The sequence below is a fragment of the Haliaeetus albicilla genome, chromosome 13, assembly GCF_947461875.1.
Source record: "Haliaeetus albicilla chromosome 13, bHalAlb1.1, whole genome shotgun sequence".
In the NCBI taxonomy this organism is placed as follows: Eukaryota; Metazoa; Chordata; class Aves; order Accipitriformes; family Accipitridae; genus Haliaeetus; species Haliaeetus albicilla.
Genome location: NC_091495.1, coordinates 26,034,623 through 26,059,854, shown reverse-complemented (window position 1 = coordinate 26,059,854; position 25,232 = coordinate 26,034,623). Strand labels below are relative to the sequence as shown.

The following is a 25,232-nucleotide window of genomic DNA, read 5'->3' as shown; positions in this document are numbered from 1 at the left end:
TGAAAAAGCAGCTATTATGGCTTAGGGCAGCAAATTAAATGGCACCAACCCTACTGGATGATATAAAGCTGAGCTTCTTTACAAAGAAGTATAATCGTTGCCCAGTGACTGTGGTAATACCTAATATCCATCTGGTATTGTCCATAAACAGCTATTATTAGGGCTGTTACTCAGAATGTGAGAAGGTCCCTACACTTGAAATACTCTAGAGTATGAGTCCTTGCTGTGCTGAACATCAAAAATCATGTTTATTGGAGGCAAGCTCTATGTTTACAGTGGTGGCGTGTGGGAGTCCCACTTTAGAGGAAAAAGGAAACGAAGATTGCTCAGTTATCTGGTGCAGGGCTTTGGCAAGAACATCCTCTATTCATGGAATAGCCTTCATTAAAAAGTCCCAGGGTGTTTTGTAGCATTCAAAACCAGTTAAAAGCAGAATCAACCATTAAGTGCTACATTTTTAGTTTAAAGTAGTTCCAGATTTTGACAAGAAGCTGCAGGCTAATTATTTATCAAATAAACTGGCCCCAGTCAGAACACAGACCTGGTTACACCCCGTATCAGCTGCACTGTGTAAAGGTTTGATGCAAAATAGGGTGAAGTAAGCGGAAAGACTCCACTCAGCTTCAGTGGGTTTTAGGCCAGGCCTCAGGAGTATAAGATGAAGGAAACGAGAAACGTACGTTACAAACAGCACTATAAATGACAAAGCACCAATCTGCTTCTCCATCTGTCTTACTGAGCTGAGAATTAGAAGCCTTTGAATTTCTGTTGACAGTTTGCCTTCTCCAAGTGTTTTTGGTCTGGTATATAATTTAAACTTCAGTAACTTCTTATGGTAGGGGATATTATTTCAAGACTCATACAGAGAAAATTGAATCCAAATTCAAGAAGGAAGATTACGTGGTGTCTTTTAACAGGGAGCTTTTGGGCTGGAGGGAGGTTACAAATGCAGTTTTTGCCTTGTGACCAGTTTTATTTAGTACTTTTGCTAAATGCATTTGCTAAATGTCTTGCACGCAGAGATCTGCTGATGCTGCAAGAGTGGCATCATTAATGTAGAGCAGGAAGACGGGATTTGGGTGAATCAGAGTATTAGAAGCTGGGGGGGGGCTGGCTGAAGCATAGTAGCAGACAAGGACAGCTGCGTCCTAAAGGGCCCGGAGAACTTCTGTGGTAGGCTACAAGCTCATCGGTGGAGGCTACCAAAAGGCACACGGGACCGGCAGGCACGCAGTTCACAGAAAGCCCTTTCGAGCTACCGGGTCGGAGCGGCCACGAAAAAGACCGACGGGATCCCGTGACACACTAGGTCAAGTATTTCCTGTGCAGAGATGAAGGGCCTCGTCCGAGGCCCGGGGGAAATCTCCGTGGGGCTGCGCTGCGGCACCGACGCCCCGGAAAGGTGAACCGAAAGTGGCGCAGATGGAGAGAAGGGCCGCGGCGGCCCCTGCCGGGCCCGGGAGCAGGGAGGCCCGGGGCGCTGCCTGAGGTACAGCGGGGAGGGCGGAGGAGCTGTCGAAACTCGAGGCCGAGGCCGGCGACGGCACGACAGCGAGCGGGTGCGAGCTGGCGCGGGCCCAAGTTTCGGCACGAGTAGAGGCGGCGGGGGCCGGAGAGGCGAGGCAAGGGCGGCGGCGGGGCGCCAGCTGCAAGATGGAGCGCAAGCAGCCGCTGAAGACGCCGCCCCGCCGCGCCGCGCCCCGCCGTCCCGTTAGCGGTTGAGGGCAGCAACCGCCACAGGCAAGAAAACTAACGGAAACTCTTTCGGGCAGGCCTGCGCATGCGCCGCCTCCGTCTCCGAGCCCCGCTCGCGCGAGGCACGCCGGGACTTGTAGTTCGCCTGGGCGCGGCTCCCCGGGCCAGAGCGGGGCCGGGGGACTACAGCTCCCGGCAGCCCCCGCGCCGCAGCCCGTCCCGGGCGGCTCTGGTGTGTGCGGGGAGCCGCGGGGCTGCGCGGCGGGTGAGATGCGCGCGAGGCAGCTGCGGCCGGGGGGCAGCCGGCTTCTGGCGGGGCCGCAGGTGAGGGCGGGGGGGCGCGCGCGCCGCCGTTGGGGCCGGGAGCCGGCGCGCGCGGCGGGGGAGGGGTGGTGGCGGGGGGGGGTGGTGGTGGTGAGGGGGGCGCGCGGGGGCCGGGCCCGCCGCGGCGGGGAAGGGCGGGGGCGGATTCGGATTCGGAAAGTTCCTGCCGCGGCGGGAGCGGCGACGTCGCCGACGACGACCCCGGCAAGGGCCCTGCCCCGGGGGCTGTGGGGGCGGCCGCCCGCCGCCGCCCCCCGCGGGGGGAAGCGCCGTCGCGGCGGCAGCTCCGCCCTGGCGCGGGGGTGCCCCGGGGTGGGGGCGACGGGCCGAGGCCACATCATCTCCGGAGCGCGGCGCCGCGGGGAGCTGTGCCGGCGGGGGCGGGTCGCCCGGCGGGGATTTAAACCCGGGACGGACGGGACGGGACGGGCGGCTGCCAGCGCCAGCCCGGACGGGGCTGCGTGACCCGCGGCAGGCAGGACGCATCCCGCCCGCCGCGGCCCGGCCCGTGGTGGCGGGGAGGCCGCCCGCAAGTCCAGCCCCGGCACCTGCGGGCGGCCCCGAGCTCCGACGGCGGGAGCCGGGCCGCTGCGCGTCGGGGGCTTCGGTCTCTCCCGGCGGGAACCGGGAAAGCGACCAGCTCCCGCGGGGGTAAGAGCAGCGGGAGGAGCCGCTCGGAGCGGGGCTCGAAGTCCGTGTCTTGTCTAGCAGGGGTAAAGGAAGGCGAGTTAAGTGCCAGACGTTGGAGAAGCTGCCTGAAAGCCGCTTGGTTCGGGAGCAGCCCCCAGAGGAAGGGGAGGGTCAGCGCTTCTGCTGCGAGAGCGGGCTGGAAAGTGGGCTGCGAGCTGTGCAGCAGAGGAAGGGGGCAGGTGGGCTCTCCCGTCGTAGCCCGCGTGCGCCTCTGCTTTTTGAGGTGTAGGGCTTTTTTTTACATATAAATATAGAATCGAAGGATTAATATGCGCTTACTTTATTTGAAGTACAGAGTCAGTTTATCCTGACTACAAAGTGAGCCGTTTCTATGGTTTTCCTTCCTTAGAAAGATCCTTTCTTTCCTACCAAGTAGCAAAAATAAACTTCATTAAAGGCTTATACGCAAATACACTTGGTATGAAAAGGCTTTGTAAATGCAAATACATCGTGCTTTTGGTAAATATAATTAACATTCTAATTAGGCAGCTGTAGGTGGGCTTTCACAGCGTGTTTTCACTGTCTAAATTAAACTTGCTTAGTAGACCCGTTAATTCTTTCACATTGTATGGCTTTTCTATTTTCTCTTATGTTGGTTAGGCATTATTGTTTTTTAATTCAGATCCACCCCTGAGGCTTGGTATTTGCTGTCTCTGGTATCTGTGAGAAGCGAGGGAGAGAAAAGCAGTGTGTAGAACACAAAAATAAGTCCTCTTCAAGCAAAGTTGAAGGCACTGTGAAGCTGCTTTCTTGAGAAAGGTGCTTAAATCTTACTGTTGCTTGCCCTCAGTCTTCCTATTTATGACCTTCACCTCTATTGCGTTTAGTGAGTTCTTTAAGGCAGAAGTTGACTTTTCAGGTGTTGTTGGTAAATGTCCAGCAACTCTTGAGTATTTGAAGTCAACAGTTTGTAGATACCTGTGCTGAAAATCCAGAAGGTATAAATTTGTTCTCTCCTCTGGAGCTTCTGTTAGGAGTTTTTATCACAGAACCAAGAGCTTATTTTCCTTCCAGCACTGCAATTCATGTACCTCTCTTTCCTTATCTACCTTTTAGAATGCAGTGGCAGTGGGGTTGTGAGTTATTACACTGGTAAATACCAGAAGTGCGTAATCTATTAAATGGACTGTTTTACCAGTTGTCAGCCTTATTTCTAGTAAGGACAGTTTATGTTGTGTATGATAAACTGTGGCATTTCTTTTCTAAAATTTAATTTCATTTAATCTTAGTAATATACTTGCTGAGATTTTTTTGTATGTAAGGGAAGGAAAAAATACATGAGCTTATTGATTTTGGTGTCCTGTATGGATCTATGCTCCTTTAAAAACTGTTAGTGATACATAATATCTATGTACTTGAACCACTTTTGCATTCACAGCTAACTTTCTGTGGCAGAAACTGCACGGGGAATCTAAAAATGATTCTTTTCGCACATTTCAGTTGCTCATGAAAAGCTTGAAATACTGAATCAGGTAGCACAGCATCTTGTAACAAGATGCTTATAAAATGATCTATTTTAAAAGTTGCAGACTTGCTTTTTTAATCAGACATGAGTATTAAATAATTTTTTTTTTCAAAAGAATGAATGCTCAATTGTATGCTATGCATATCTTCCTACAGTTAGAGTTTGTGCAAGATGTTCTTCAGTTGTCTTGAACAAAAGTATTAAGATGGTATCCTGAGTACATGCTACACAGAGGTTTTTTGAGTTTTGACATTATGGGGTTTTGGACATTTCAATGCATTTAATAAATTTCCTTCCCTACCCACCAGCTTCTCAGTGTACAACTACAGAGCAGAGCTATGGTCTACTTCCCCCCCCCCCCCCCCTTTAACTATTAAGTGCTTTGCTCTGCTAAATTACCGTTAATTAAAAGATGTGGTAACGTATTGGGCAGTGTTAGGTCTGATTTGTCTTGTGTATCATACAGTGGGAAAACAGTTAAGTTCAAGTTATAAGTACAAAATGTTACTAATGTAACATATTTGAGTACAAGGAATTGGTGATCCTGCTGCTTCAAAGTAGAGTGGTTATGACGTTGCTATGCAGTTTTATGCATTTCATGTGAAATAACAACTTTATATTTTCCCCTACAGGCAGAGTACAGTATTTCAAAATGCTGGAGATTATCGGGGTGAAGCTAGAGATTACATTTAATGTGATTGTGTCTTCAGATGTTCTGCTCCTGCATTTCATGAGCTAAAATATTTTATAAAAATGAAATCAGATATCTTCACTGATCTCCAAGTTAACCATGTCCTGTGAATTCAGAGAAGACTTTCTGAAGGAGGAATAGATTCATCACATACGTGGACTTTTGTTGTTGCTCAAGGATACACTTTTTTTTTCTTCATTCTAAAAGGCTATCTACATGAAGATAAATCTGCATTTAAGATATGATTTGTGGAATTAGGTGAACAAGGATATTTTTAATGAGTTACCGACAATTATTTCCATCTGTGTTTCCAGCTTTTTTTTTAATACATAAAAATGAAGGACAAGTATAAAACAGTAGAGCTGATGTATTTCTGTGAGGCCTTTATGTAAGCCTCTGTTGTCCAGACGTGGTGCTAAAGGACAGGCAATCTGCTTTTGATCAGCTGATTGTAACTGCGGAAAGAGAACCTTTAATTTAAAGTAACTTACGGCTGAAATTATTTTGCTCTTTGGCTTGCACAGAATGAAAGGGAAAATTAAGTTTTACTGGTCAGGGGCATTTTACTGAACTAAGAAAGGGACAGTTACATTATCCTCATTTCCATTTCAAACCGAGAACTGACAACATATTTTTCTTAGAATTTGACTACTAGGGAGATCTCAACAGAGTAAAGCAAGTCAGATGTCAGCAAACGACTCTTCTCCCCCATCCTTACAGAAGTTTTCCCCACCTACGTGTCATGCTGCTGCACCACAAACCCCAACTTTGTCTTCAAGTCCCCAGTCGGGGCTCTCCAGTCGACTCTCCAATGGCAGTTTCAGTACCCAGAGCCTCACCAACTCCCGGGGCTCTATGCATGGGGTCTCCTTCCTTCTGCAGATTGGTCTCACTCGAGAGACTGTCACCATTGAAGCTCAGGACCTGTCCCTCTCTGCTGTTAAAGACCTCGTGTGCTCTATAGTTTACCAGAAGGTATGGTATAACACTACCACGTCCTGCTGATGGCAACAGTTGTTTTGTAACAGACTGCTAGGAATAACAACACATGACTGGAATATGCCAAGAAGTTTGGTACAGTGACAAAGATCCATGTTAAATGTTTGCAGTTATGCACAAAGAAATTTTGTTAACTCCCAAGATAGAAGCTTTTAAATTAAAAAGGAGTAAACCCTCCTGTTACTTTCTTGCTTGTGAAATCTAGTAAAAGAAGATGTAGTAGTAAATTTTCTGCGAGGATTAGTTTTCACAATGTGGAGAATATGCTTTTTCCTTTCAGTGATTGTCACTGATATCTTAGGTTTTTACTGGTTTATGCTCACTGCTGTTAAGGAGTATTCTTGGAACAGTATAGCCAGCTGTAGTGAAAGGACCAATTGTGGCTACAGAAATGCATTGCAGGCCTGCAGACTTGCATGATCCTAGCTTTTCTTTTTGTTTCTAGTTAATAATTAAAACCCCCACTGAACAGCTAATACTGTCCTAGTATTGTTATTCCATATAAGGAATACATGCATTACTCTTTTATGAGAGGATTATTATCGGCATAATTTCTATTAAGAGAGGGTCAACCAAGAAATAAAAAAATCTTAACCTACTTTTCAAATGTGTCTTGGTTAAGCTGTTGCAAGTTCTGACTCTCTAGGAAGGAAATATCATTGATCTGGGTGTTTTTGCATCCAAGTTTTATCTTTATTTAGGTTAGGTAGGTTAGATCCTACTAAGCAACCTGAAAAGTAGTTAACATTGTTTCACAAAATAATGAAGAAGTAATTGCTCTTTTCCCTCAAGGTCAGGGGTGGATGAGAGGGAGGGTGTTGCAGGTAGATTATTTTACAGGGAATTGTTTTCTCCATGTCTTTCATTGTTGTGATTGGTATTTATGGTTGATTAGTTTTATTAGATGGTTCTTTTTCACTTAATAGCTTGAAAGAAAGTAAATGCAAACATTATATGAACTCTCATTTGCATATGCTTGTGTGTCTTTTTTCCCCATTTCACAACTTACTGCATCTTCCATATTTTCACAAAATAGTTGGCATGCAAGCTGATTTCATAATAACTTTATGGGCTACCAAAATGTAGTTCAGCATGTTAGTTCCTTTCTGAAGAGACAAGTTATTTGGGTCAACTTTTTTTTTTTTTTTTTGTACCATGCATGTTAGGTGCACTTTTTCGCAGCCATTTTAGGGACTGCTTTTTCTTTCTGTATCAACAGAAATCTTCTGTTTCTTCTTTGCATCTGCATATTTCCTGTCTCCTATCTTAAAAAAAGATGAAAACAAATACATTCACACTTTTCTTTTTCCTTTTGGTTCTTTTGACAGGCTCAGCTAAAAATTTAGCTCTGGTTCTTGTTTTAGCTCAAGAAACTTCTTATATGCTGAGCCTAATCTACTGCAAAACTGATGAGGATTTCACGATCAGTTTTCCTCTTTTGTCTGGCTTTGATTCAGTTTATGCTCTCCTGCAGCTGGTGCTACCAGTAAATGACTGCTCAGTGAGAATATGCTTGCAGGCAGCAAACTGATCAGGAAACAACCTTATGTGTGGTGGATTCATCTTTCATAAGTAGTTTTGCAGCCAGTGCACAAGTGGCAGTATCTTCCCTCTGCCCTGTATCTGACAGCAGTATGTCCTGCCATGACTCTTTCTCGTAGATCTGGTGACTGTTGCAAGCATATTAAATATTCTAGTATTAATACATAATTTTGTTTTTATGTAAAAATTGTAAACTGTGTTCTTCTGTGTACTGTCATGCATATGGCTGCCTGTTTTTTCCAGTTGAAAGCTTTGCAGCTATCGGGTATGCCTTTGAGATTCAACAGTGTTAAAGCTTCCCTTTCCTTTGGTATTCCACAGCCTCCTTAAACTGTCTTTTCTTGACTGGTTCCTGGCTCTCAACTTCAGAGTACTATATAGTTTGTTCTTGTGATAGTTCTGTAGTTAGCAGTATCTATTTACTGTTGCCCTTCTTTAATGAAAAAGGAGAAATATCTTATTTTTACTTGGAATCATTTATAGCTTTTCTTCTTATTTGAGTGGTGTCTTTACTAGAATTAAATGGAAGTTTCCTTGCTTGTTTTTAATAGTGCTTTTAAATCACATTTCAGCCTTGTATTTGTCTACATATCTGGAACAAAAAAAAGTTTCAGGTATCTTTCCTCATTTTCTTGGGAGCTTGAACTGCCTGCCTAACTCTGTTTCACGCTACAGTTACAGTATCAAAAACATTGATTAGGACTTACAGCAGATCTCTGAGGAGGCTGGATTTTAACGTTTGTAAAAGTAATTATAGCATCCTCAGAAGTCTGCAGAAAAATAACTTATGCCTTACCTTTATTTCAGGGGAAATTAATCAACTGGGGAGGGAACAATCCTGCAAAAGCCTGTGTTGGAGGGCAGTTTGGTTAGGAAATAAGTACTCTGTTTACCTAATGCATTTTCATAGCGCTTTCTGTATTGCCAGTCTTGCCATATTGTTGATGGCCAGCTGTGCTTCCTGCTTCAAAGGCTGCTGTTCGGTGTAGCTTGTTCAGGTTTTGCAGAAGGGTAATTAAAAGCAGCATCAGCAGAACTGAAACTAAAGAGATGTGGCTGCAAGAAGCAAGATGGGTAATGCAAATATTTGATTTGTCTCTTAGCTCTGTTAAAAATATTCTAAACATTGGGAGAGGAGCAAAAACTTTTTTTCATGTTTAAAGTTAAATTCAGGGAGCACTATGTTGGGGGTATTGTATATTGGAACGCTTAATAGAAGTCCTCAGAAAAAACAAACTTTAGACTTTATAGGGATGCTTCAAAAGATTCTTGGTTATAGTCTCAATCTATCTTCTCTGTTCATTCATTATCTAGCTTGCTGTATGTTAAAGTACCAGACATACAGTTCTCAGGGGGAGTCTGAAGAGGAACCAAAGCATGACCAGATATGACTGCTGGAATAGAGGGAATGTGTTTAGAAGCAGAAAAATGTGTAGCATAAGCTGTAGATGGACAGTGTGTGTCCTTGCACGCTGATCAGATATTACAGACGCAAGTTCTTAATCCTGTTTTGTGTTTAAATACTGTTTCTTCATTCCTCACATGAGAGGACATGAAGTAGAACATAGGGCTTACTAGCTTAAAACCAGAAACTCGCATGTGGTGATACTCCACTGCCTGCAAACTAAGAATTATGTAGGACAGCATGCTATAAAGGCTTTATTCTTATTTATTTTGTTCTAGTTCAACTAACAGCTATAAATGAAAAATATTTGATTGTTCTATTACTTATATAGTATCAGTACCTGCAAGATTTATCATAACTTTTTTCTTAAACTTATGAATCTTTACTTTCATGGTTCTGAAACTTCCCTTATCTACTTTTTTTATCTACAAATCTGTCCTTCATCCTTCTCATTTTCAGTCATACTCAGCATCCTCCTTCTTTACATACTTTTCCTCCAATGGCTTTGCTAAATTTTGCTCTGAAATAGGCCAATTGCCTTTCTACCTTAGGGTGTTTGCCTGAAATTCTTGTGATCCTTTCTAACCGTTGCCTTCTCTTTGGCTTGAATACTTGTACACTGTATACCCGTACAATCTGTTTCTTAACCTTCCAAACTAGTTTTTCTACCTCACTGAACACACCCAAATGGTCACCACTTAGCAAAGTCAAAGGGGTATTTCTTATGTCTTACTGTTTAACAAATCTCTCTTGGATTTTTCTTCTGTGTTTTCATAACATGGTGCTCTCATATGTCTTAAATGTAAAAAAGAAAAAAAAAAAAGCCAAACCAAACTTATTTTCTCACTCTCTTCCTCATCTTTATCTGCCCTTATATATTTCTAGTGTTTCATTCACGTTTGCTGTACTTGTTTCCTCTCTATCTTATCGAACTTGATCCAGCTTAGTATGTTTTGGTCTATCTTGTGTCTTATTTAGTTCACCTCCAAAAGTAATTTTTCCTTTCATGGCTTGCCCGTTTCAGGTTTGTTCTTAAACCTTCTTTACCAACAAAGTTTACAATTCTGCTATTGCTGAACTTTTCCATATGTAGTATGTTGGTTTTTTTTTTCATTTCTTTCTTTGAAGTAGTCGCAAAATTGTCTTGCTTACGTATAGGCTTGAAACCCTTATCTAGCACCTGTTGCTTTCATTTTGATTCCTGTAACTCTTCTGTATTTGGTGTCTTTGCTTTTGCTAGCAATAGTACTTTTGTTGTCTTAATTTTTCTTCATCCTAACATGATCATTCTCTTTCAACTGCACATGAAATTGTCTCTCAACAGCAAATTAATGATTGTCTATAATCTCATTTTTACTTGATTACTGGCTTTCTTTGTGCTGCTTTGTTCTTTCATTTTATTTTTTGGCTATTTTTTCCATGTTGGGATTTTTGGTCATTTTTCTCTCCATAGGCAGAGTCCTTAAGTTGTTGTTCTTTACTTTAAATATTGTCTCTTCTCCCAATGGTACTTATGCTTTCTTACTAGATTGTTTCCTGCCACATTATGCTGTTTTGACTTGCCTGAATTCAGGCCTTAATCTGTCAATAGCCACTTACCCAGGTACTTAACATGTACACACTCACATTTATTTCTTCAAGACTCTGAACTGTGTAAGCTGTTGAGAACACAATCACTGGAAGTATAGCTGTGTTTAAAAAGAGTTAAATTTTGCGTATTACACCTGCTTGTGAGTCTTTCTACTGTTTCTGTAGTTTCATACTTCCATTGTTTTTATAAATGTTGTAGTCCTGGTACATTGTATTCCCTGGTCAATAATTTGAATAATCTGAATTGAATGTGATCCTATCAGTGTGTATGCACTTTTTTGATAGTCCTGCCTATTATTTTAATTAGTCTAGGTGGGATTTAATGTTTGATAATTGGAATATGACTGAAGTCCTTGGATTGTTTGGAAAACTAGCCAGTTTCCTTTGAAGATGAAGTAGACTGAGGTGCAGCAGGGAAGGAGATGAGGAGATGTGTTCAAACATTTTGCTTTGATAATCAGGGGAAAAAAAGTCTGACATGAAGAACACACAAATAGATCTGTAGAATTTGCTAACTAAGTGACAATTAACTGTATACCTGTATTATTCATATACCTAAGAACTCAAGCTTTAATGGGGCTGAATTAAAGTCATTTAGATAGCTAGCTTTTCAGTGAGTGCTGCTGAAGGGGAAAGAAATGTTTATTTTAAAATACTTTAAATTGTAATGTAAAAAGACCAAAACATGTGGAATGAATATGACCTGTCTTCCAAAGGTTTGGACACTGTCATGGTAATGGCTATCTAACCAAATTGTGGCAGAGGTGTTGACTTGAAGCTTAATATGATTTCTCAAGTGTTAACAGATGTTTTACTAATAAAATATTGAGAAGTAAAGGATCATATTACAAGGATCATATTACAATCCATCTGTGTTACAAATGGATCTCTACAACTCTTGCAGTAACAACTTAATTTGGTGTGATAAATAGGTAACAGTACTGCAGCCATCCTTCTTGGTGTTTCTCCAGGTTAAGCTTGTAATAGTTCATGGTGCTTATTTTTGAATGGCTCTAAAATTAATGCAAATCATGTTTTGTATTCATCATCTGTGCTCGAATCTTCTTTCCCCCCTGTTGGTCTGCCTTCTTGACTTGTCATCTGCTTTCTTCATGTGAGGTAAATATGGCAGCAAAGTGATAGAGGGATGGGGCATGAGAAGCAAACATGCCTGTGAGAAGATGACAGCTGGGAGTACTGGGGGCACAGACTTGGTAAATGCAGAGCAGATAAGCATTTCCAATGTGGTAATAGGTGTGTATGCGGGAAAACCTAGCCAAGCAGTAGTCCCAGTATGTCTGTACTGAGGCATCTGGTGAGGGAAAGATCTCACGCAACATGTTTGAAGCTAATTGTCTGTGTGATAAACGTGATTTGGCACATGGTTCTAAAGAGTGGGAGTGAATAGCTGGGTAGGGACGCAGGATAACAGATTGGAGTGATTTCAGTGAACGAAGAGACTTTCCAAGGTAATGGGTATTTTGCACCATTAGACTTTGGAATTAACTTTCAGTGGTTTGAAGCATTTGTTTTGAGTTATGATGGGTCATGAGATATTGGACCTTGAAACAATATTCGCCTACGCTTTTCCCTAGTGTGAATTTTTGGCGACTGGTCCAGAACTTTGTAAAGTAAGTCCTGGAACTTGAAGTAGAGGGATTTTTTAGTTACTGCCAAGATAGAAAGAAGCCTCAGTTGTGTTTTGCTCCAGCAATACTGGCTGCTGTATATTGAGTTTTTCTGGGTAAAAAGAATTGTGTAATGCACAATCAATTAAAACTAGACATACCGTAACTTGCGGTATAAGCATTCTAGATAACGTCAATTGTTTTTCCTCAGTGTAACTGCAGTAATGCGCTAGTAGTGTTACTTGTGCTCGTACCACCCAAGTACAAAGGATTGCATACATTCTTTACATAGGTTGATGATATTGGTGTACCAGAGATTAATTTTGGCACAGTCTATTGCATATGTAGACTTCCCGCAAGTGATTTCCTGTAGTTAGATGCTCTTTTGGAACTGTTAACGCTGGGAACAGTCTCCTTTTTGCTTTTAGGAAACCTAGTACTACTGGGATTAGCAGTTATATGTTCTGAGTCACTGTGCAGATACTTTGGGCTTTTATGCAGAAAAGTAATAGCTGTATAATCCCGTAAGATAAAAAAGGCTTTAAAAAATTCTGCTTTGAGTTTTGTTTTCAAGTTTACATTATAAGCTCCTAACACTTCAGAGGAACTGTATAGTGTTCTTCCTTAACGGCTTCATGTAACTGAGCATAAGGAAGGCTCTAAAAGCTGTACTTTTCTGCAGTACGAGAGAGAAAAAATTGGTAGTGTACAACTTGAACATAGTTTCAGCTTTGCGTAAAAATTCTGTTAAAAGATACCACTTGAAATAAAAGCCTTGTTAATCGATGAGGTTATTCTTGGCCAGCAGTCCGCACACAGCCTTCTGGCTAAGGTGCTAGCGAGGAATGCTGTATTCCCACATGTACTGGGGAGCGGAAGAGAGAGCAGGGCGCTGCACGTCTGTAAGGAGCCAAGCTGCTTGCACAGCCTCCCCATCGAAGCCTGGCCAAGTGCCTTAGATGCGGGCTCTGATGGGCCACCTGCAGCTCATCAGGGCCGGCCATGCAGAGGGCAGCCAGCCAGCGCTTCCATTGCTTGGGTGCACAGGACTGTAGTGGGGGCAGAGGAGAGTAATCTGAGCTGAAGTATGTGGAAAGGAGCGGTCAGAGGCATCTTTGCATTAGGGTCTGTTCTTTTATAACAGGGGAATTGTGGCGGGAGCGTGTGCAAGGAAAGGGCAGGACTTGTTCATCAAACTTGAAAAGTTTTGTTAGGGATAATTGAATCCAACAGCCTCCTGGCAGAGGCAAGGCTGCTGCAGGTCTGCCCCCGAGGTCCAACCAGTAGGAAGACTGACCATGTATTCCCAGTAGGCACAGGCACTTGGATACAGGTGTGCAATGCATACGTGTATACACACAGATTGACACAGGCAGACACACAGAGCACTGACATGAACACAAACAGCAGCAATGATCTCGTGCTGTACCCTTCTCTGGTGGTTTAGGATGAAGGTCTGTTAGTGGGAAAACATGCGGACCCCCCCCCCCCCCCCCCCCCCGAAAAAAAGTGGATGTCTTCAGCACCTGGGCTCATACACTCTGCCCAGTAGCAGCCCCTGGATCTTGGTCTTTCCAGTTGCTGGCACCTGCATATTCAAGCTACTGGGGCTGCAGGCCCTCTGCAGTTGTTGGCTCTTGATTTCACTCAGTCTGGTCTCTCCAGTCACTGGCACCACAGCCACATCGGTCCTCTGACCTGTGGTCTGGCTCAAGTTGCTGACACTCAGAACCCTCATACACACATATGTGCTCAGAATGAGAACCCATCATCCAGGAAAATAGTTAGAAATGGAATTTAATGAAAAGATAGTATAGATGGTGCTGATCAGCACGGGGCATGGCCAAACAATTGTTCTGACCAGCCCCTGTTTACAGCCTTTTTTATCTTCTTATCCTTCTATTATTATCCTTATTTTATCATGTATTATTTTATTATATTATCCTTATCCTTCTGCTTTTTCTCTACATTTGTTCCTCCCTGAATCACCTCTTTCCTTGCCTTTGGTTCCTTCCATAAACATCCCATAATAAGTATTTTACAATCCTAATTCCCTGGCATCTTATAATGTGTCCCATACCATTGGGCAGCAACCCCTCTCAGTCCAAAAGGTGCTCTAGTGTTGACTTATTTTGATGGGTTTTATGGCTGGAAACTTAGCCTGAGGCTCTGCTGTGAGAGCCCTGGGAGGGGCCTGGACATGGTATCTTTTCCTTGGAGTCCTTAACTTGGGTTCCCCACCTGCCCTTGTGCCTCTCTGCTCCACTGGCATGTGGAGATGGGCCTTTGGTGGGCTGACAGCTCCTGTGATGGCCCTGGGAGGAGCTGGGCAGGGTGTTATGTGGGCTGCCCCACCTGCGTTGTTCCTCTGTGCTCCATTGTGGGCACGCAGACAAGCACCTAACCTAACAGACAGGATAGTTAAGGGAGCTGTTGCAATATTCCTTAGCTATGCCTGTTCCTGTTGTGGATTCAGGAGAACCTTGTAGCAACTGCAACTCTGTAGTACCTACCAGTCCACAGGTTATCTCTATTCTAACACTTCTAGTTTTTGGAACTGTTGTTTCAGAAATGAAGATTAGGCATGCACAATGCATAGAAAAATGTGTCCTGGGTGAAGTCTGTCACATATATCTATAGAAACTGTATACAGAGTCTGTGTTTCATGATAGGCTTCTTGCAATAAATACTAGCATAGATTATTGTTAGTCCTGGGCTTGTGATTCTGTATCTTAGTCTAGAAGCTACTGATCAAGCTGAAGCTTGCAAATAGAGGGAATTATCTTTTATGAGGTTAAATATTACAGTTACAAAATCAGACAACCTTTCACAGTCATTTCATCCATGTGTATGTATACTTGTTTTGAGAGAAGAGGGCAGTAAAACATGTCACTACAGTATCATAAGCATTCACAATACACAGCTGAAAAGGTCAATTTAATTAACATAGAACCAAAGGTGGATGTTGATGCCAACAGTTCTAACAATCTATAATAGATGACTTTGCTTTTTCTACAATACTTTTTTCCATAGAAATTAAATTAGCCTTTGTCTGGACTTTATTTGAAAACCAAATCTTAATTATAGGCATTATGCTGTTATTTACAAACTTTGGAATTAATGTTGATGCTGCTTTCTAAGGAATGTAATGTCTCATTTTTAATGATTACACTTGCTGTCACAAAGAAGATTTTGAGTATTCATCTGTAACTTTTGTTTATTTTGTCAGCTAATGCTTTTTAGTCACCAAAATTAATGTGGTATGTTTAAAACATTTTAATAAATCCAAGATTTGTACAGGAGAATGGGTAAATGGTGCACATGCAGAATACATATGGTCTTAGCATTTAGAATAAGTCCTTCTTGGTATGTCATTATGTGACCTGGTTACTGGGGTTGGGGATTATGTGTAGGGATGTTCTGGCAGCTGCATGATACATTTGTGGTCTCAAAGAATGAAAAAAAGAGAAACAAAGACATATCTTTATCAAAAGAAGGAGGCTTAAACCTGTGAAATATCTTAGAGGTTCCTTAAAATCTGTGGTTTGTAGGTGGTGCTGTGAAATTAATGCAAAGAGGCAGTAGTTCACGCTGATTCCTTCCTTGCAGCTGAATTAATATCAGCTTTAATAAAAAGCGTCATGTTTATCTGCAGGCAGATACCGTATTCATGTTGACTTTCTCTCCCTTTTGTTGGAATTAAGTTTTTCAGCAGCACAATGCAATTGATATACTATAAATAAAAGTTATCCTGAGGATACAGTTGATTGTAGCATTGATGTGGTAGCTTCCTCTTGTTGATACTAGCATTAAGATGTGATACCTGGCTAAACAGTGTCTATAGTATTGAAGAATAAAACCTCACAGCACTTATTAAAAAAATGTAAACATGATTTGGTTTTGAGGCACAGTGGAATTTTGAGTTAGAGCTTAAAGCAGGTTTATGCGCTGTTTCAGGTATGAAGAACTGTCAGTTCCCTTGGAAGGCTGACTAGTGTGCTGTATCTATGCATCTTCTGAATATGAAGTCAAGTCCTGTGCATACTTGCAGAGATACTGAGACATGTATTTGGGCAGCACAGCTAGTTCTCAAGCTTTTTATTTGCTTTCCTAATACAAATAATCTTTGGGCAATTGGGAAAATGTAATTTTCAGAATATTCATGGATATTTGCTGTTTATCAAGACCAATCAGTGGAGAGTACACTGAAAGTATGGTAAGAGAGGAGTTCTTATAGGTAATTCCAGATGACTGAAGAGATTTTAATCAATAGCATTTTATTGTATAAAAGTTTAAAAAGCATCTGGTTTCAGGGAGTATAATGCTGCTGTCATATCTGTACTGTCATGCCTACTGTACAAATACAAGAGAGTGTCAAATTTATGTAGGGAACCTAAGAGAGAGTTGGGAGACAGAGGAAGCAGCCTGCTGCTTTGGCATCAGCCCAGTAAATCAGTTTCTTGGTGCTGTGGTTAAATATCTGCTGGTGTCAGTATAGTGTTGTGACGTCTGTCTTTTACTTTTGCGTGGATTAAAAGGCACAAATTCTGCATCTCTTTGTGACTGTCCAAGTAGATAGTATGCTTTCCAGAGCGTGGGGATTCTTTGGTATTATGTGTCATGTAAATGTGTAAGGGTGTGCACACCAAAACAGAGAAGGCCATCTTAATATTTTGGATAAAATTGCTACCAGAAAGAGGAAATTATTTGCTCTCTGAATGGGAAGGGAGTGTGAAAACAATGGGCATGACAGATACCTTCATTATGTCTTTGATTTGGTAGAAACAAGTCCTTGACTACTTTAGTTAAGGGCAATTAATACACCGCAAGCTTCATGCAGTTTAGACCCCGTTGCTTACTGACTGTGCAAGACCTAAATTACCAAACTGTAGTCTGTTATCTAATTAATTGGAAGTTTGTTTTCCATACTTTTTCCCACATTCTTCCTTTTTTCTTCTGTGGAGCACTTCTGTATGCGTGTTCCCACCTCGAGTTTGAATTCTGGTTTAAAAAAAAAAAAAGGCCAAAGGAGCTGGTTGATCGTTACTTATTTCTCTCCAGGGTCTATTCCTGCTTTTTTTCTCTGTGAAATATCTGTTTACTTTTAACCTTCTCATTTTAGAAGTTTAATTCACACTTGACAGTATTTTGAAGAGTGGGGAGAATACAGAATAAGAAAGCTGTTTTCAGTGAAGTGTCATGAAGAAACGGCATGTTACTTAGTGTATCTATCCCCTCTATGGATTTTCAATATTATCTTCTGTCCTTGTGGGGAATCGAGTTTTCCTTTTCTTGCCTCTGCAGATCTAAACTATAGTAGAACAACGACATGGAGCCTCTCTTGGTTTGCCCATTGAGAAAAGTGTGGCAGGTGCTGCTGGATTGTCTCAAGCTCAGTACCTGCCTGACCAGAATGTTTGTAAAATAAGGGTTACAGGTGGCGGTATCCGAGTTAGAAAGATCTGCATTGGCTTTCACGTGCCAGACTGATTATGCAGGTCTGAGAGATTAAAAACCCAAAGAAACAAAAACCCTAACATTTTTTCTTTTCAGGTTTGAAAAAAAGTGTCACTGTTGGGGGTGGGGGGGAACAGGGAAGAAGTTGGTATTGATGAGTTTTATATGTTTTGTTTTGGTGGTTTTTTTTTTTTTTTACCTTACCTTTTTATGCTACATTTCAGTTCAGAAAATGCTTCAGTTCCTTAAAAATAAGCAGATCAATTTTGTTTCCATGGAATACTTAAAACACTCAAGTTCTGTAGCTGTTATTAAAAACATTTATGAATAGGATTATCAAAGAGCATGTGTTAATTTAGAGTTTGCTTTCTATTGCAGTTCCCAGAGTGTGGTTTCTTTGGCATGTATGACAAAATTCTCCTCTTCCGTCATGACCTGAACTCAGATAATATTTTGCAACGAATTACATCAGCAGAAGAGATACATGAGGGAGATCTTGTTGAGGTTGTACTCTCTGGTAGGTATTGTTGTAATAGTGGAACAGTGCTTTATTCAGTAAATTAAAAGAAAATAGTACTGTATGGACCATTACTGTCATGCTTGTCTTGAGCTCTTTGACTTAAGTCTCATACTGGGTCACTATTTTGAGGTAGAGGGTTCTAAGAAAATCCAAGTGGTACTGATGCTTCAGCACTCAGTTTTGTTATTGTTTCATTGTCGTGTTTTAATCTTCTTCAGGTTTATTTTTATAGATAAATCTGAATTCTAAGAATATGAATTTATAATCATAATATGTTTATTATTATAATTGTTGAAGCTGAAATGAAGGTAGGATTCAGAATTTTCTCTTCCAACTGTCGTTGGCTTTCTTTTGCTTAGATCTGTCTTTTTGTTCTGTAGCTTTTGCCATTGATGGTTTGTACTGCTAAAAGGGTTTATATAAACGTAGTTGCTGAATCATACCTATAAGGACAGACTCTTAAGGGTTATTGTGCTTGAAAACAGTTTCTTTTAAATGATAAAGTCCTTAGAGTGGTGGTTATTAACCTGTAGTACTCTTCAATAATGAGGACTCCCCCCACCCCTGACCAAACCCTAACTGATTTGCATTGTATGTGTTTCATCAATACCCTGTCAAAATCAGCCAAAAGCCAGCTGTAGTTAAACTACAAATAAAAGCTGGACTAGTATCGAGCAGTTCTTTCAGACTATGAGGACTAAGTGCCAAACTGAGATTACATTCTAGAAAGAGAGATCTCTTGGGTGTCATGGGATTTGTTTTGTAAATTGGATCAATGAAGTATGATTTCCAGAGTCATAAGGCTGAGTTTCTTGGCTGCATTTCAGTACCTACTGTGCTAGGCATGTCTAGGGTTTTCAGTAGTTGATCATCTTGGTTTGAGCTTTTCATTGCTTCTGGTGAATGACATATTTGGAAAATTTGTTTTGTGTGCCTCTTGACAATCTCTTGACAGCTTCTTTATAAACAGACAGACTACCAGAAACCGAGGCATTTTGAAGACATGTAAATCTCTTTCAGTAGGGTTTTAAAATTGAGACATGAGAATCTGAATATGCAGTGTTAGTACATATTTGATCAAAGAATAGTAGCCATCAGGGCAAGGTAATGTTGGTGTAAAATACTGCTTTTTTTTTTTTTTTAAATCTACATTCCAAAGAAACAGGACAAAAAAATCATTTAAATATATCTATGCTTGTTTAAGAAAAAGAACATTACTAATGAAGTTTCCAGTGTTCCATGGAAACTCTATCCACAGTTCTGTTTTGATACACACAATGATAGAGTTCAATCTAATAAGCTTTTACTGAAAAAGTCGTTTAGAAGATAAAAATCTAACCTGTAGAACTGTCCTTTGTTTGAAAATTTTGTAGGTTACAAACCAGCTTGAAAATTAAGTTGCTCTTTCAAATATTTACTCTTAAGTTGATTTTAGCAAAGCTTGTTGTATTTGCCTTCTCAACTTAGTGAGGTTTTCAGCATTGTGACTCATTGTTGATTAGTTGCGGCCATTAGCCTACAGAATCCAATGGATTTTTTCCTCAATAAAAAAGGCTTACTGAAAACTGTAAATTTCTAAATGCTTATTTAAATGGTATACAGTAAAATGCTGATCCCTAAACAGCTCATTAGTGTTCTTTGAATCTGCTGTTTTTAAAACAACATATTCTTTCCATAAATCCATGTTGATCCTGTGGCAAGAACCATAACTTACTGCAATTTTTTAAAAGCTTTGGCTACAGTTGAAGATTTCCAGATTCGTCCTCATGCACTTTATGTGCATTCCTACAAGGCTCCCACTTTTTGTGACTACTGCGGAGAGATGCTTTGGGGTTTGGTACGACAAGGATTAAAATGTGAAGGTAGGTCTGATTTTTAGTGCATTTTTGTGTGTGTATATCAATATGAGATGAGGAAGAAGAAATTGTATCATTTGATATGTTAGCACATGATAAATGTAGTATTTCGTAGAGTTGGAAGGGGTTGTGCATCAGGAAATCCAAGTTCTGATCCTGGCATTAATGCCAAACTGTGTGTGACCTTGGGCAAATGACTTAAGTGTTCTTGTTTCCCACTTTGAAAAAAATAGCTAGCTTACAAGCCTGTGTTCTTTGCACAAGGAGCACATACTTTGGAGAAACTCCCGAAGGGGAATCCCTTTCCTTATGGCCTTCATCCAGCTGGCTGCAGAGTGCTCTGCAGCCTGCTGTCAGGTACTGACGCTGCCTGCTCACTGGCTTCTCCTTGGCTCTAGTGCTCCAAAATGAGGGAGTGATGAAAGTCTCCTGGTGGGGGGAGAAGTGAGGAGGGCTATCAGCTGCTTTGGAGTTTAGATCTTGTTTCTAGAGCTGGGCTTACTGGAGACTGCTATTATAGCAAGTAGTGCAAAAAAAAAGCTGTTTCTGTGAATGGCATCGAGAACACTAAAATAAGAGAATTTAACAGAACAATCTACTTCTGCCTTTATCATTTTCCTGGATCATCTTTTTAACTGCTTTATCAAAATATTAGTACTATTTTTGTTACTCTGAATGTGGGGAGTTTTTTGGTCTAAAAAACCTTCTCTTTCAGGTTGTGGGTTAAACTACCATAAACGATGCGCCTTCAAGATTCCAAATAACTGCAGTGGAGTGAGAAAGAGGCGTCTGTCTAATGTGTCTTTACCAGGAGCAGGGCTTTCAGTTCCAAGACCAGCACAAGCTGAATATACATCCTCTGCCTCTGAAGAAGTATGTAATGTGAAAGGGAAAACAATTTCTGGTTTTAAATCCTTTAACTTCTGGGGAGCTAGATAGGGTTGCAAGTGGCTCATAATGAGTACGAGGGAGTTGAGCTTAACCATTATGATTGGTTTTAGTTCATTTTTAAACCTGGTGACTGTGACGCTTACTGATAACTATTATTACTGTGAGAGATGAAAAGGGAAGTAAATTATAACTTCCACGTATAATTTTGTTATTAGCCTGTCACTCATTGTTATATGAACTCCGAGAACTTTGGTTTCAGGAATATAAACCACCTTGCTTTCTTTGTAATACAGATTCATTCTGTAATTACGGTATCAGTATAGCATAGTTACTTGGCTAAAGCAGTACAAATTGTAAGCTTTTATGCTGCGAGAAGAGAGAGTGCTCCTGATATGCTGTTAAGCTTTTCAGAGTTAATCTAAAAAAACTCAAGCCTTATCAAGGAGGGTGTAGAGGATGAAAGGCTTACAGTAAAAGCCATCATCCATAATAGTTCTTTGGTCTAATGGTTATGATGATTGCTGAGAGGTTATCGATTATACTGCAACTATATTGGGATCATAAGACAGGACAGACAGTGATTAGATCACTTTGTTTCATTCCTGCTTCCACCGTGGGGTAAAAGCAGTGCTTCTGACACTTGGTCTTTCCTACTTATCTAATTCTGTTACTTTACGGTATAACGATTCTTACCATAGTTTAAAATATAAGATTGTCTAGTTGAACGTAATTTTTTTAGCTAGAGTCTACGAAGCCTAGTATTGAGTAATGAAAAATATTTATTCTGATGTTTATAACTATTGGTAAGATTTATTCAGCAAACAGAATAGTAAACGTCTCTTCTATCACAGAATTTAACTTCATGATTTCTATGTGCATGTTTAGTACCTCTTTGACACCTCTTCTTTGCTGTGTGATTTCGAATACTTGGCTTACATGATCAGTAACATATTACTATATTTGCGGTTTATCTTTCAGCAGTCTTAAAATGCTTTAGGTCAGATGCATAAAGCCATGTTCCTTTACGTTTTTCTGTAGATCTAAGTAAGTGTAAGTTTATCCTGCTGAATGTTCAGTATGATACTCAATGCCTTTTGTGTTTTAATTGTCAAAGTTTTTGTTTTAACTTAATTTCAAAGAGTTTTTTGGGGGGGTTAATGTCCAAAATTATTTTTTAATTTTCTAAATATTTTTGCCTAACTTAGTAAGCTCTCCAGGCATGCCATACGTTGCTTTTAAAAACTGATAGCTTGAGGTAGTGATTAGATTATGGTTTGCCTGCCTCCAGTGTTTTCCATTTTATACCCTACATGGGGGTCTGTATGTGCTGTCTGTGAACCTTGCCAGGTTGCTAAAAAAAAAAAAAAAAAAAAAAGTTGCAAGAGTGAATTTTTAGCATTTTAGCTTCTGTGGAAATAAGGATTCCTACATACTTTCCTGCTCTCTGCAACGCTTTTATGTCTGGTGTTTTCTTGGTTTTGCTCTGTGATACTAGAATGTCCTCTTAAAGCTCCTTAGCCAGGTTGCTTTCTTATCTGGTCACTTTCTGAGCAACACTCCCCCCATCCCCCACCCCCCCACCCCCAAGTAGAATCATAGAATAGTTTGGGTTGGAAGGGACCTTTAAAGGTCATTTAGTCCAACTCCGCTGCAATGAGCAGGGACATCTTCAACTAGATCAGGTTGCTCAGAGACCTGTCCAACGTGACCTTGAATTTCCAGGGATGGGGCATCTACCACCTCTTTGGGCAACCTGTTCCAGTGTTTCACCACCCTGATGATAAAAAATTTCTTTCTTGCATCTAGTCTGAATCTACCCTCTTTTGGTTTAAAACCATTACCCCTTGTCCTATCACTACAGGCCCTGCTAAAAAGTCTGTCCCCATCTTTCTTATAAGCCCCCTTTAAGTACTGAAAGGCTGCAGTAAGGTCTCACTGGAGCCTTCCCTTGTCCAGGCTGAACAATTGTGACTCTCTGTCTTCCCTCAGAGGAGAAGTGTTCCAGCCCTCTGATCATTTTTGTGGCCCTCCTCTGGACCTGCTCCAAGGTCCATGTCTTTCCTGTGCTGAGGGCCCCAGAGCTGGACGCAGTACTGCAGGTGGGGACTCACCAGAGCAGAGTAGAGGGGCAGAATCACCCTCCTCAACCTGCTGGTCACACTTCTTTTGATGCAGCCCAGGATAGTGTTGGCTTTCTGGGCTGCAAACACATGTTGCCAGGTCATGTGCAGCTTTTCATCCACCAGTACCCCCCAAGCCCTTCTCCTCAGGGCTGCTCTCAATCCCTTCATCCCCCAGCCTGTATTGATAACTGGGGGTTGTGCTGACCCAGGTGCAGGACCTTGCACTTGGCCCTGTTGAACCTCGTGAGGTTCACATGGGCCCATGTTTTGAGCTTGTCCAGGTCCCTCTGGATGGCATCCCATCCCTCAGGCATGTCAACCACACCACTCAGCTTGGTGTCATCTGCAGACTTGCTGAGGGTGCATTTGATCCCACTGTCTGTGTCATTGATGAAGATATTAAACAGTACTGGTCCCAATACGGACCCCTGAGGGACACCACTTGTCACCAATCTCCATCTGGACATGGAGCCATTGACCACTACCCTCTGGATGTGACCATCCAAACAATTCCTCATCCATCAAACAGTCTACCCATCAAATCCATATCTCTCCAGTTTAGAGAGAAGGATGTTGTGGGGCACTGTGTCAAAGGCCTTACAGAAGTCTAAATAGATGACATCTGTAGCTCTTCCCTTGTCTGCTGATGTAGTCGCTCCATTGTAGAAGGCCACTAGGTTGGTCAGGCAGGACTTGCCCTTGGTGAAGCCATGTTGACTGTCTTGAGTCACATCCTTGTCCTCCATGTGCCTTAGCATAGCTTCTAGGAGGATCTGTTCCATGATCTTCCTAGACACAGAGGTGAGGCTGACACACCAGTAGTTCCCAGGGTCTTCCTTTCTACCTTTTTTAAAAATGGGTGCAATATTTCTCTTTTTCTAGTCACCAGGGACTTTACCTGACTGCCGTGACTTTTCCAAAGTCATGGCAGTAGAACTGTTTTGGTGCAAATCATGTATACCTTCTTTATTGCAGCGCTGCTGCCCAGAACCTAGTAAGAGGATTCCCTCCTGGAGTGGCCGTCCCATCTGGATGGAAAAGATGGTGCTCTGCAGAGTGAAGGTTCCGCACACCTTTGCTGTTCACTCTTACACTCGTCCCACCATATGCCAGTATTGCAAACGGCTGCTCAAGGGCCTTTTTCGCCAAGGAATGCAGTGTAAAGGTAAACATTTAATTTTCTGCTGCAGCGATAGATTTCAATACAGGTTTTGTATTTAAAATTGATTTCAACTTATGTTTTGGTTGCCAGAAGGTTATACACTGTGAAACGGGGCAGTATAATTTTTGAAAAATGGCATATTTTTGAGAGGATTACAGCAGCCCTCATTTTCATTTTAGTAGACTGTGCATTGTACATTTTCCTGAAAAATAAGATTTAATCAGTACTTCCCTTTGTTCGACATCTGTCTTCTAGACTCATCACTAAAGAATTTGTAAGTTTTCATTTTTGTATTCTAGTACAGAATACTGGTTATTATCTTTTGGAAAAAAAAACCCCAACATTTACACAGGTAGGTGCCTTTCCTGCACTAGCTTAGGCTTCATCAGCTCTATGGTTTTTATTTAGCATATGTTAAGATGCATGATATCAGTTCTCAGGCTCTTCCCTGCAGTTCCCAGGGCACAACTATGACATTGTGATCTTCTGGCTCTTTATTGCTGGGTAGTGCAGATCTGTCAGCTTTGTTGCAGGAAAGAAAACTGTAGTGATTAATGATAAACATTACTATGGAAAGGACTTTCCATTTCTCTCATGTGAGTTTATCAAACATGAGTACCAAAGGTCATAATTTTGAAAGAGGTCACTTAATATATTTTCAATTTCCTTTAGTAGAGGAGAGCAAAATTTGTAAGCTTATAGCTGTGTTAACTTTCTTTTGACTAAAAGTACTGCTGTCTCATGTAAGTAAGGAATTAGTTTTATCTTTCATTTCTCTTTTTATTAATTTGCAGTCTTTGTAGTCTGTTTGAAGTCTGCATCCTGAACTGTGGGTTTTGGTTTTTTTTCAGTCAGTAATACATAAATAATGAAGCCTGAAAAAGATGCTTTGCAGTGTTAACATATTGATGCTACTGACTATATACAGTTATTGTGACTGTATATCCAGGTGAACAAATGGGGCTACCACGTCAGTTTCAGGGAATTGAATGACACTGGATAAAGATAGCATTTTCATATGGAAAATAAGCCTAGAGAAACGTTATGTATATGCATAGGACACAAATAAGTATATTAATAGGCCTCCATTTATGCAGTACGATCCTATATGTATTTTTAATATATCAGGAATTGATATCAAACAATCAAAATATTTTCATACTGCTTTCTCCTACAGATTCTTAAGGTTTCCCA

At 41.2% G+C, this 25,232-nt stretch overlaps 1 protein-coding gene across 7 annotated transcripts in view; it reads left to right on the top strand.

The window, feature by feature from the left end:
• Positions 1-1,155: 1,155 nt before the first annotated feature.
• Positions 1,156-25,232, top strand: part of PRKD3 (protein kinase D3) — a 49,542-nt gene continuing 25,465 nt past the window's right edge. Inside the window, exons 1-7 of one of the 7 annotated variants that reach the window (XM_069800539.1) lie at positions 1,909-2,019; positions 3,332-3,468; positions 4,807-5,840; positions 17,865-18,003; positions 19,737-19,868; positions 20,578-20,735; positions 23,852-24,041. In XM_069800539.1, coding sequence (XP_069656640.1) covers positions 5,550-5,840; positions 17,865-18,003; positions 19,737-19,868; positions 20,578-20,735; positions 23,852-24,041 — 910 coding nt within the window. In that variant the 5' untranslated portion in view covers positions 1,909-2,019; positions 3,332-3,468; positions 4,807-5,549. Of the gene's footprint in view, positions 1,310-1,467; positions 1,490-1,878; positions 2,020-2,446; positions 2,671-3,331; positions 3,469-4,806; positions 5,841-17,864; positions 18,004-19,736; positions 19,869-20,577; positions 20,736-23,851; positions 24,042-25,232 lie in introns of those variants that run through there. The other 6 variants (XM_069800541.1, XM_069800545.1, XM_069800543.1 and 3 more) reach the window with 6 other exon arrangements.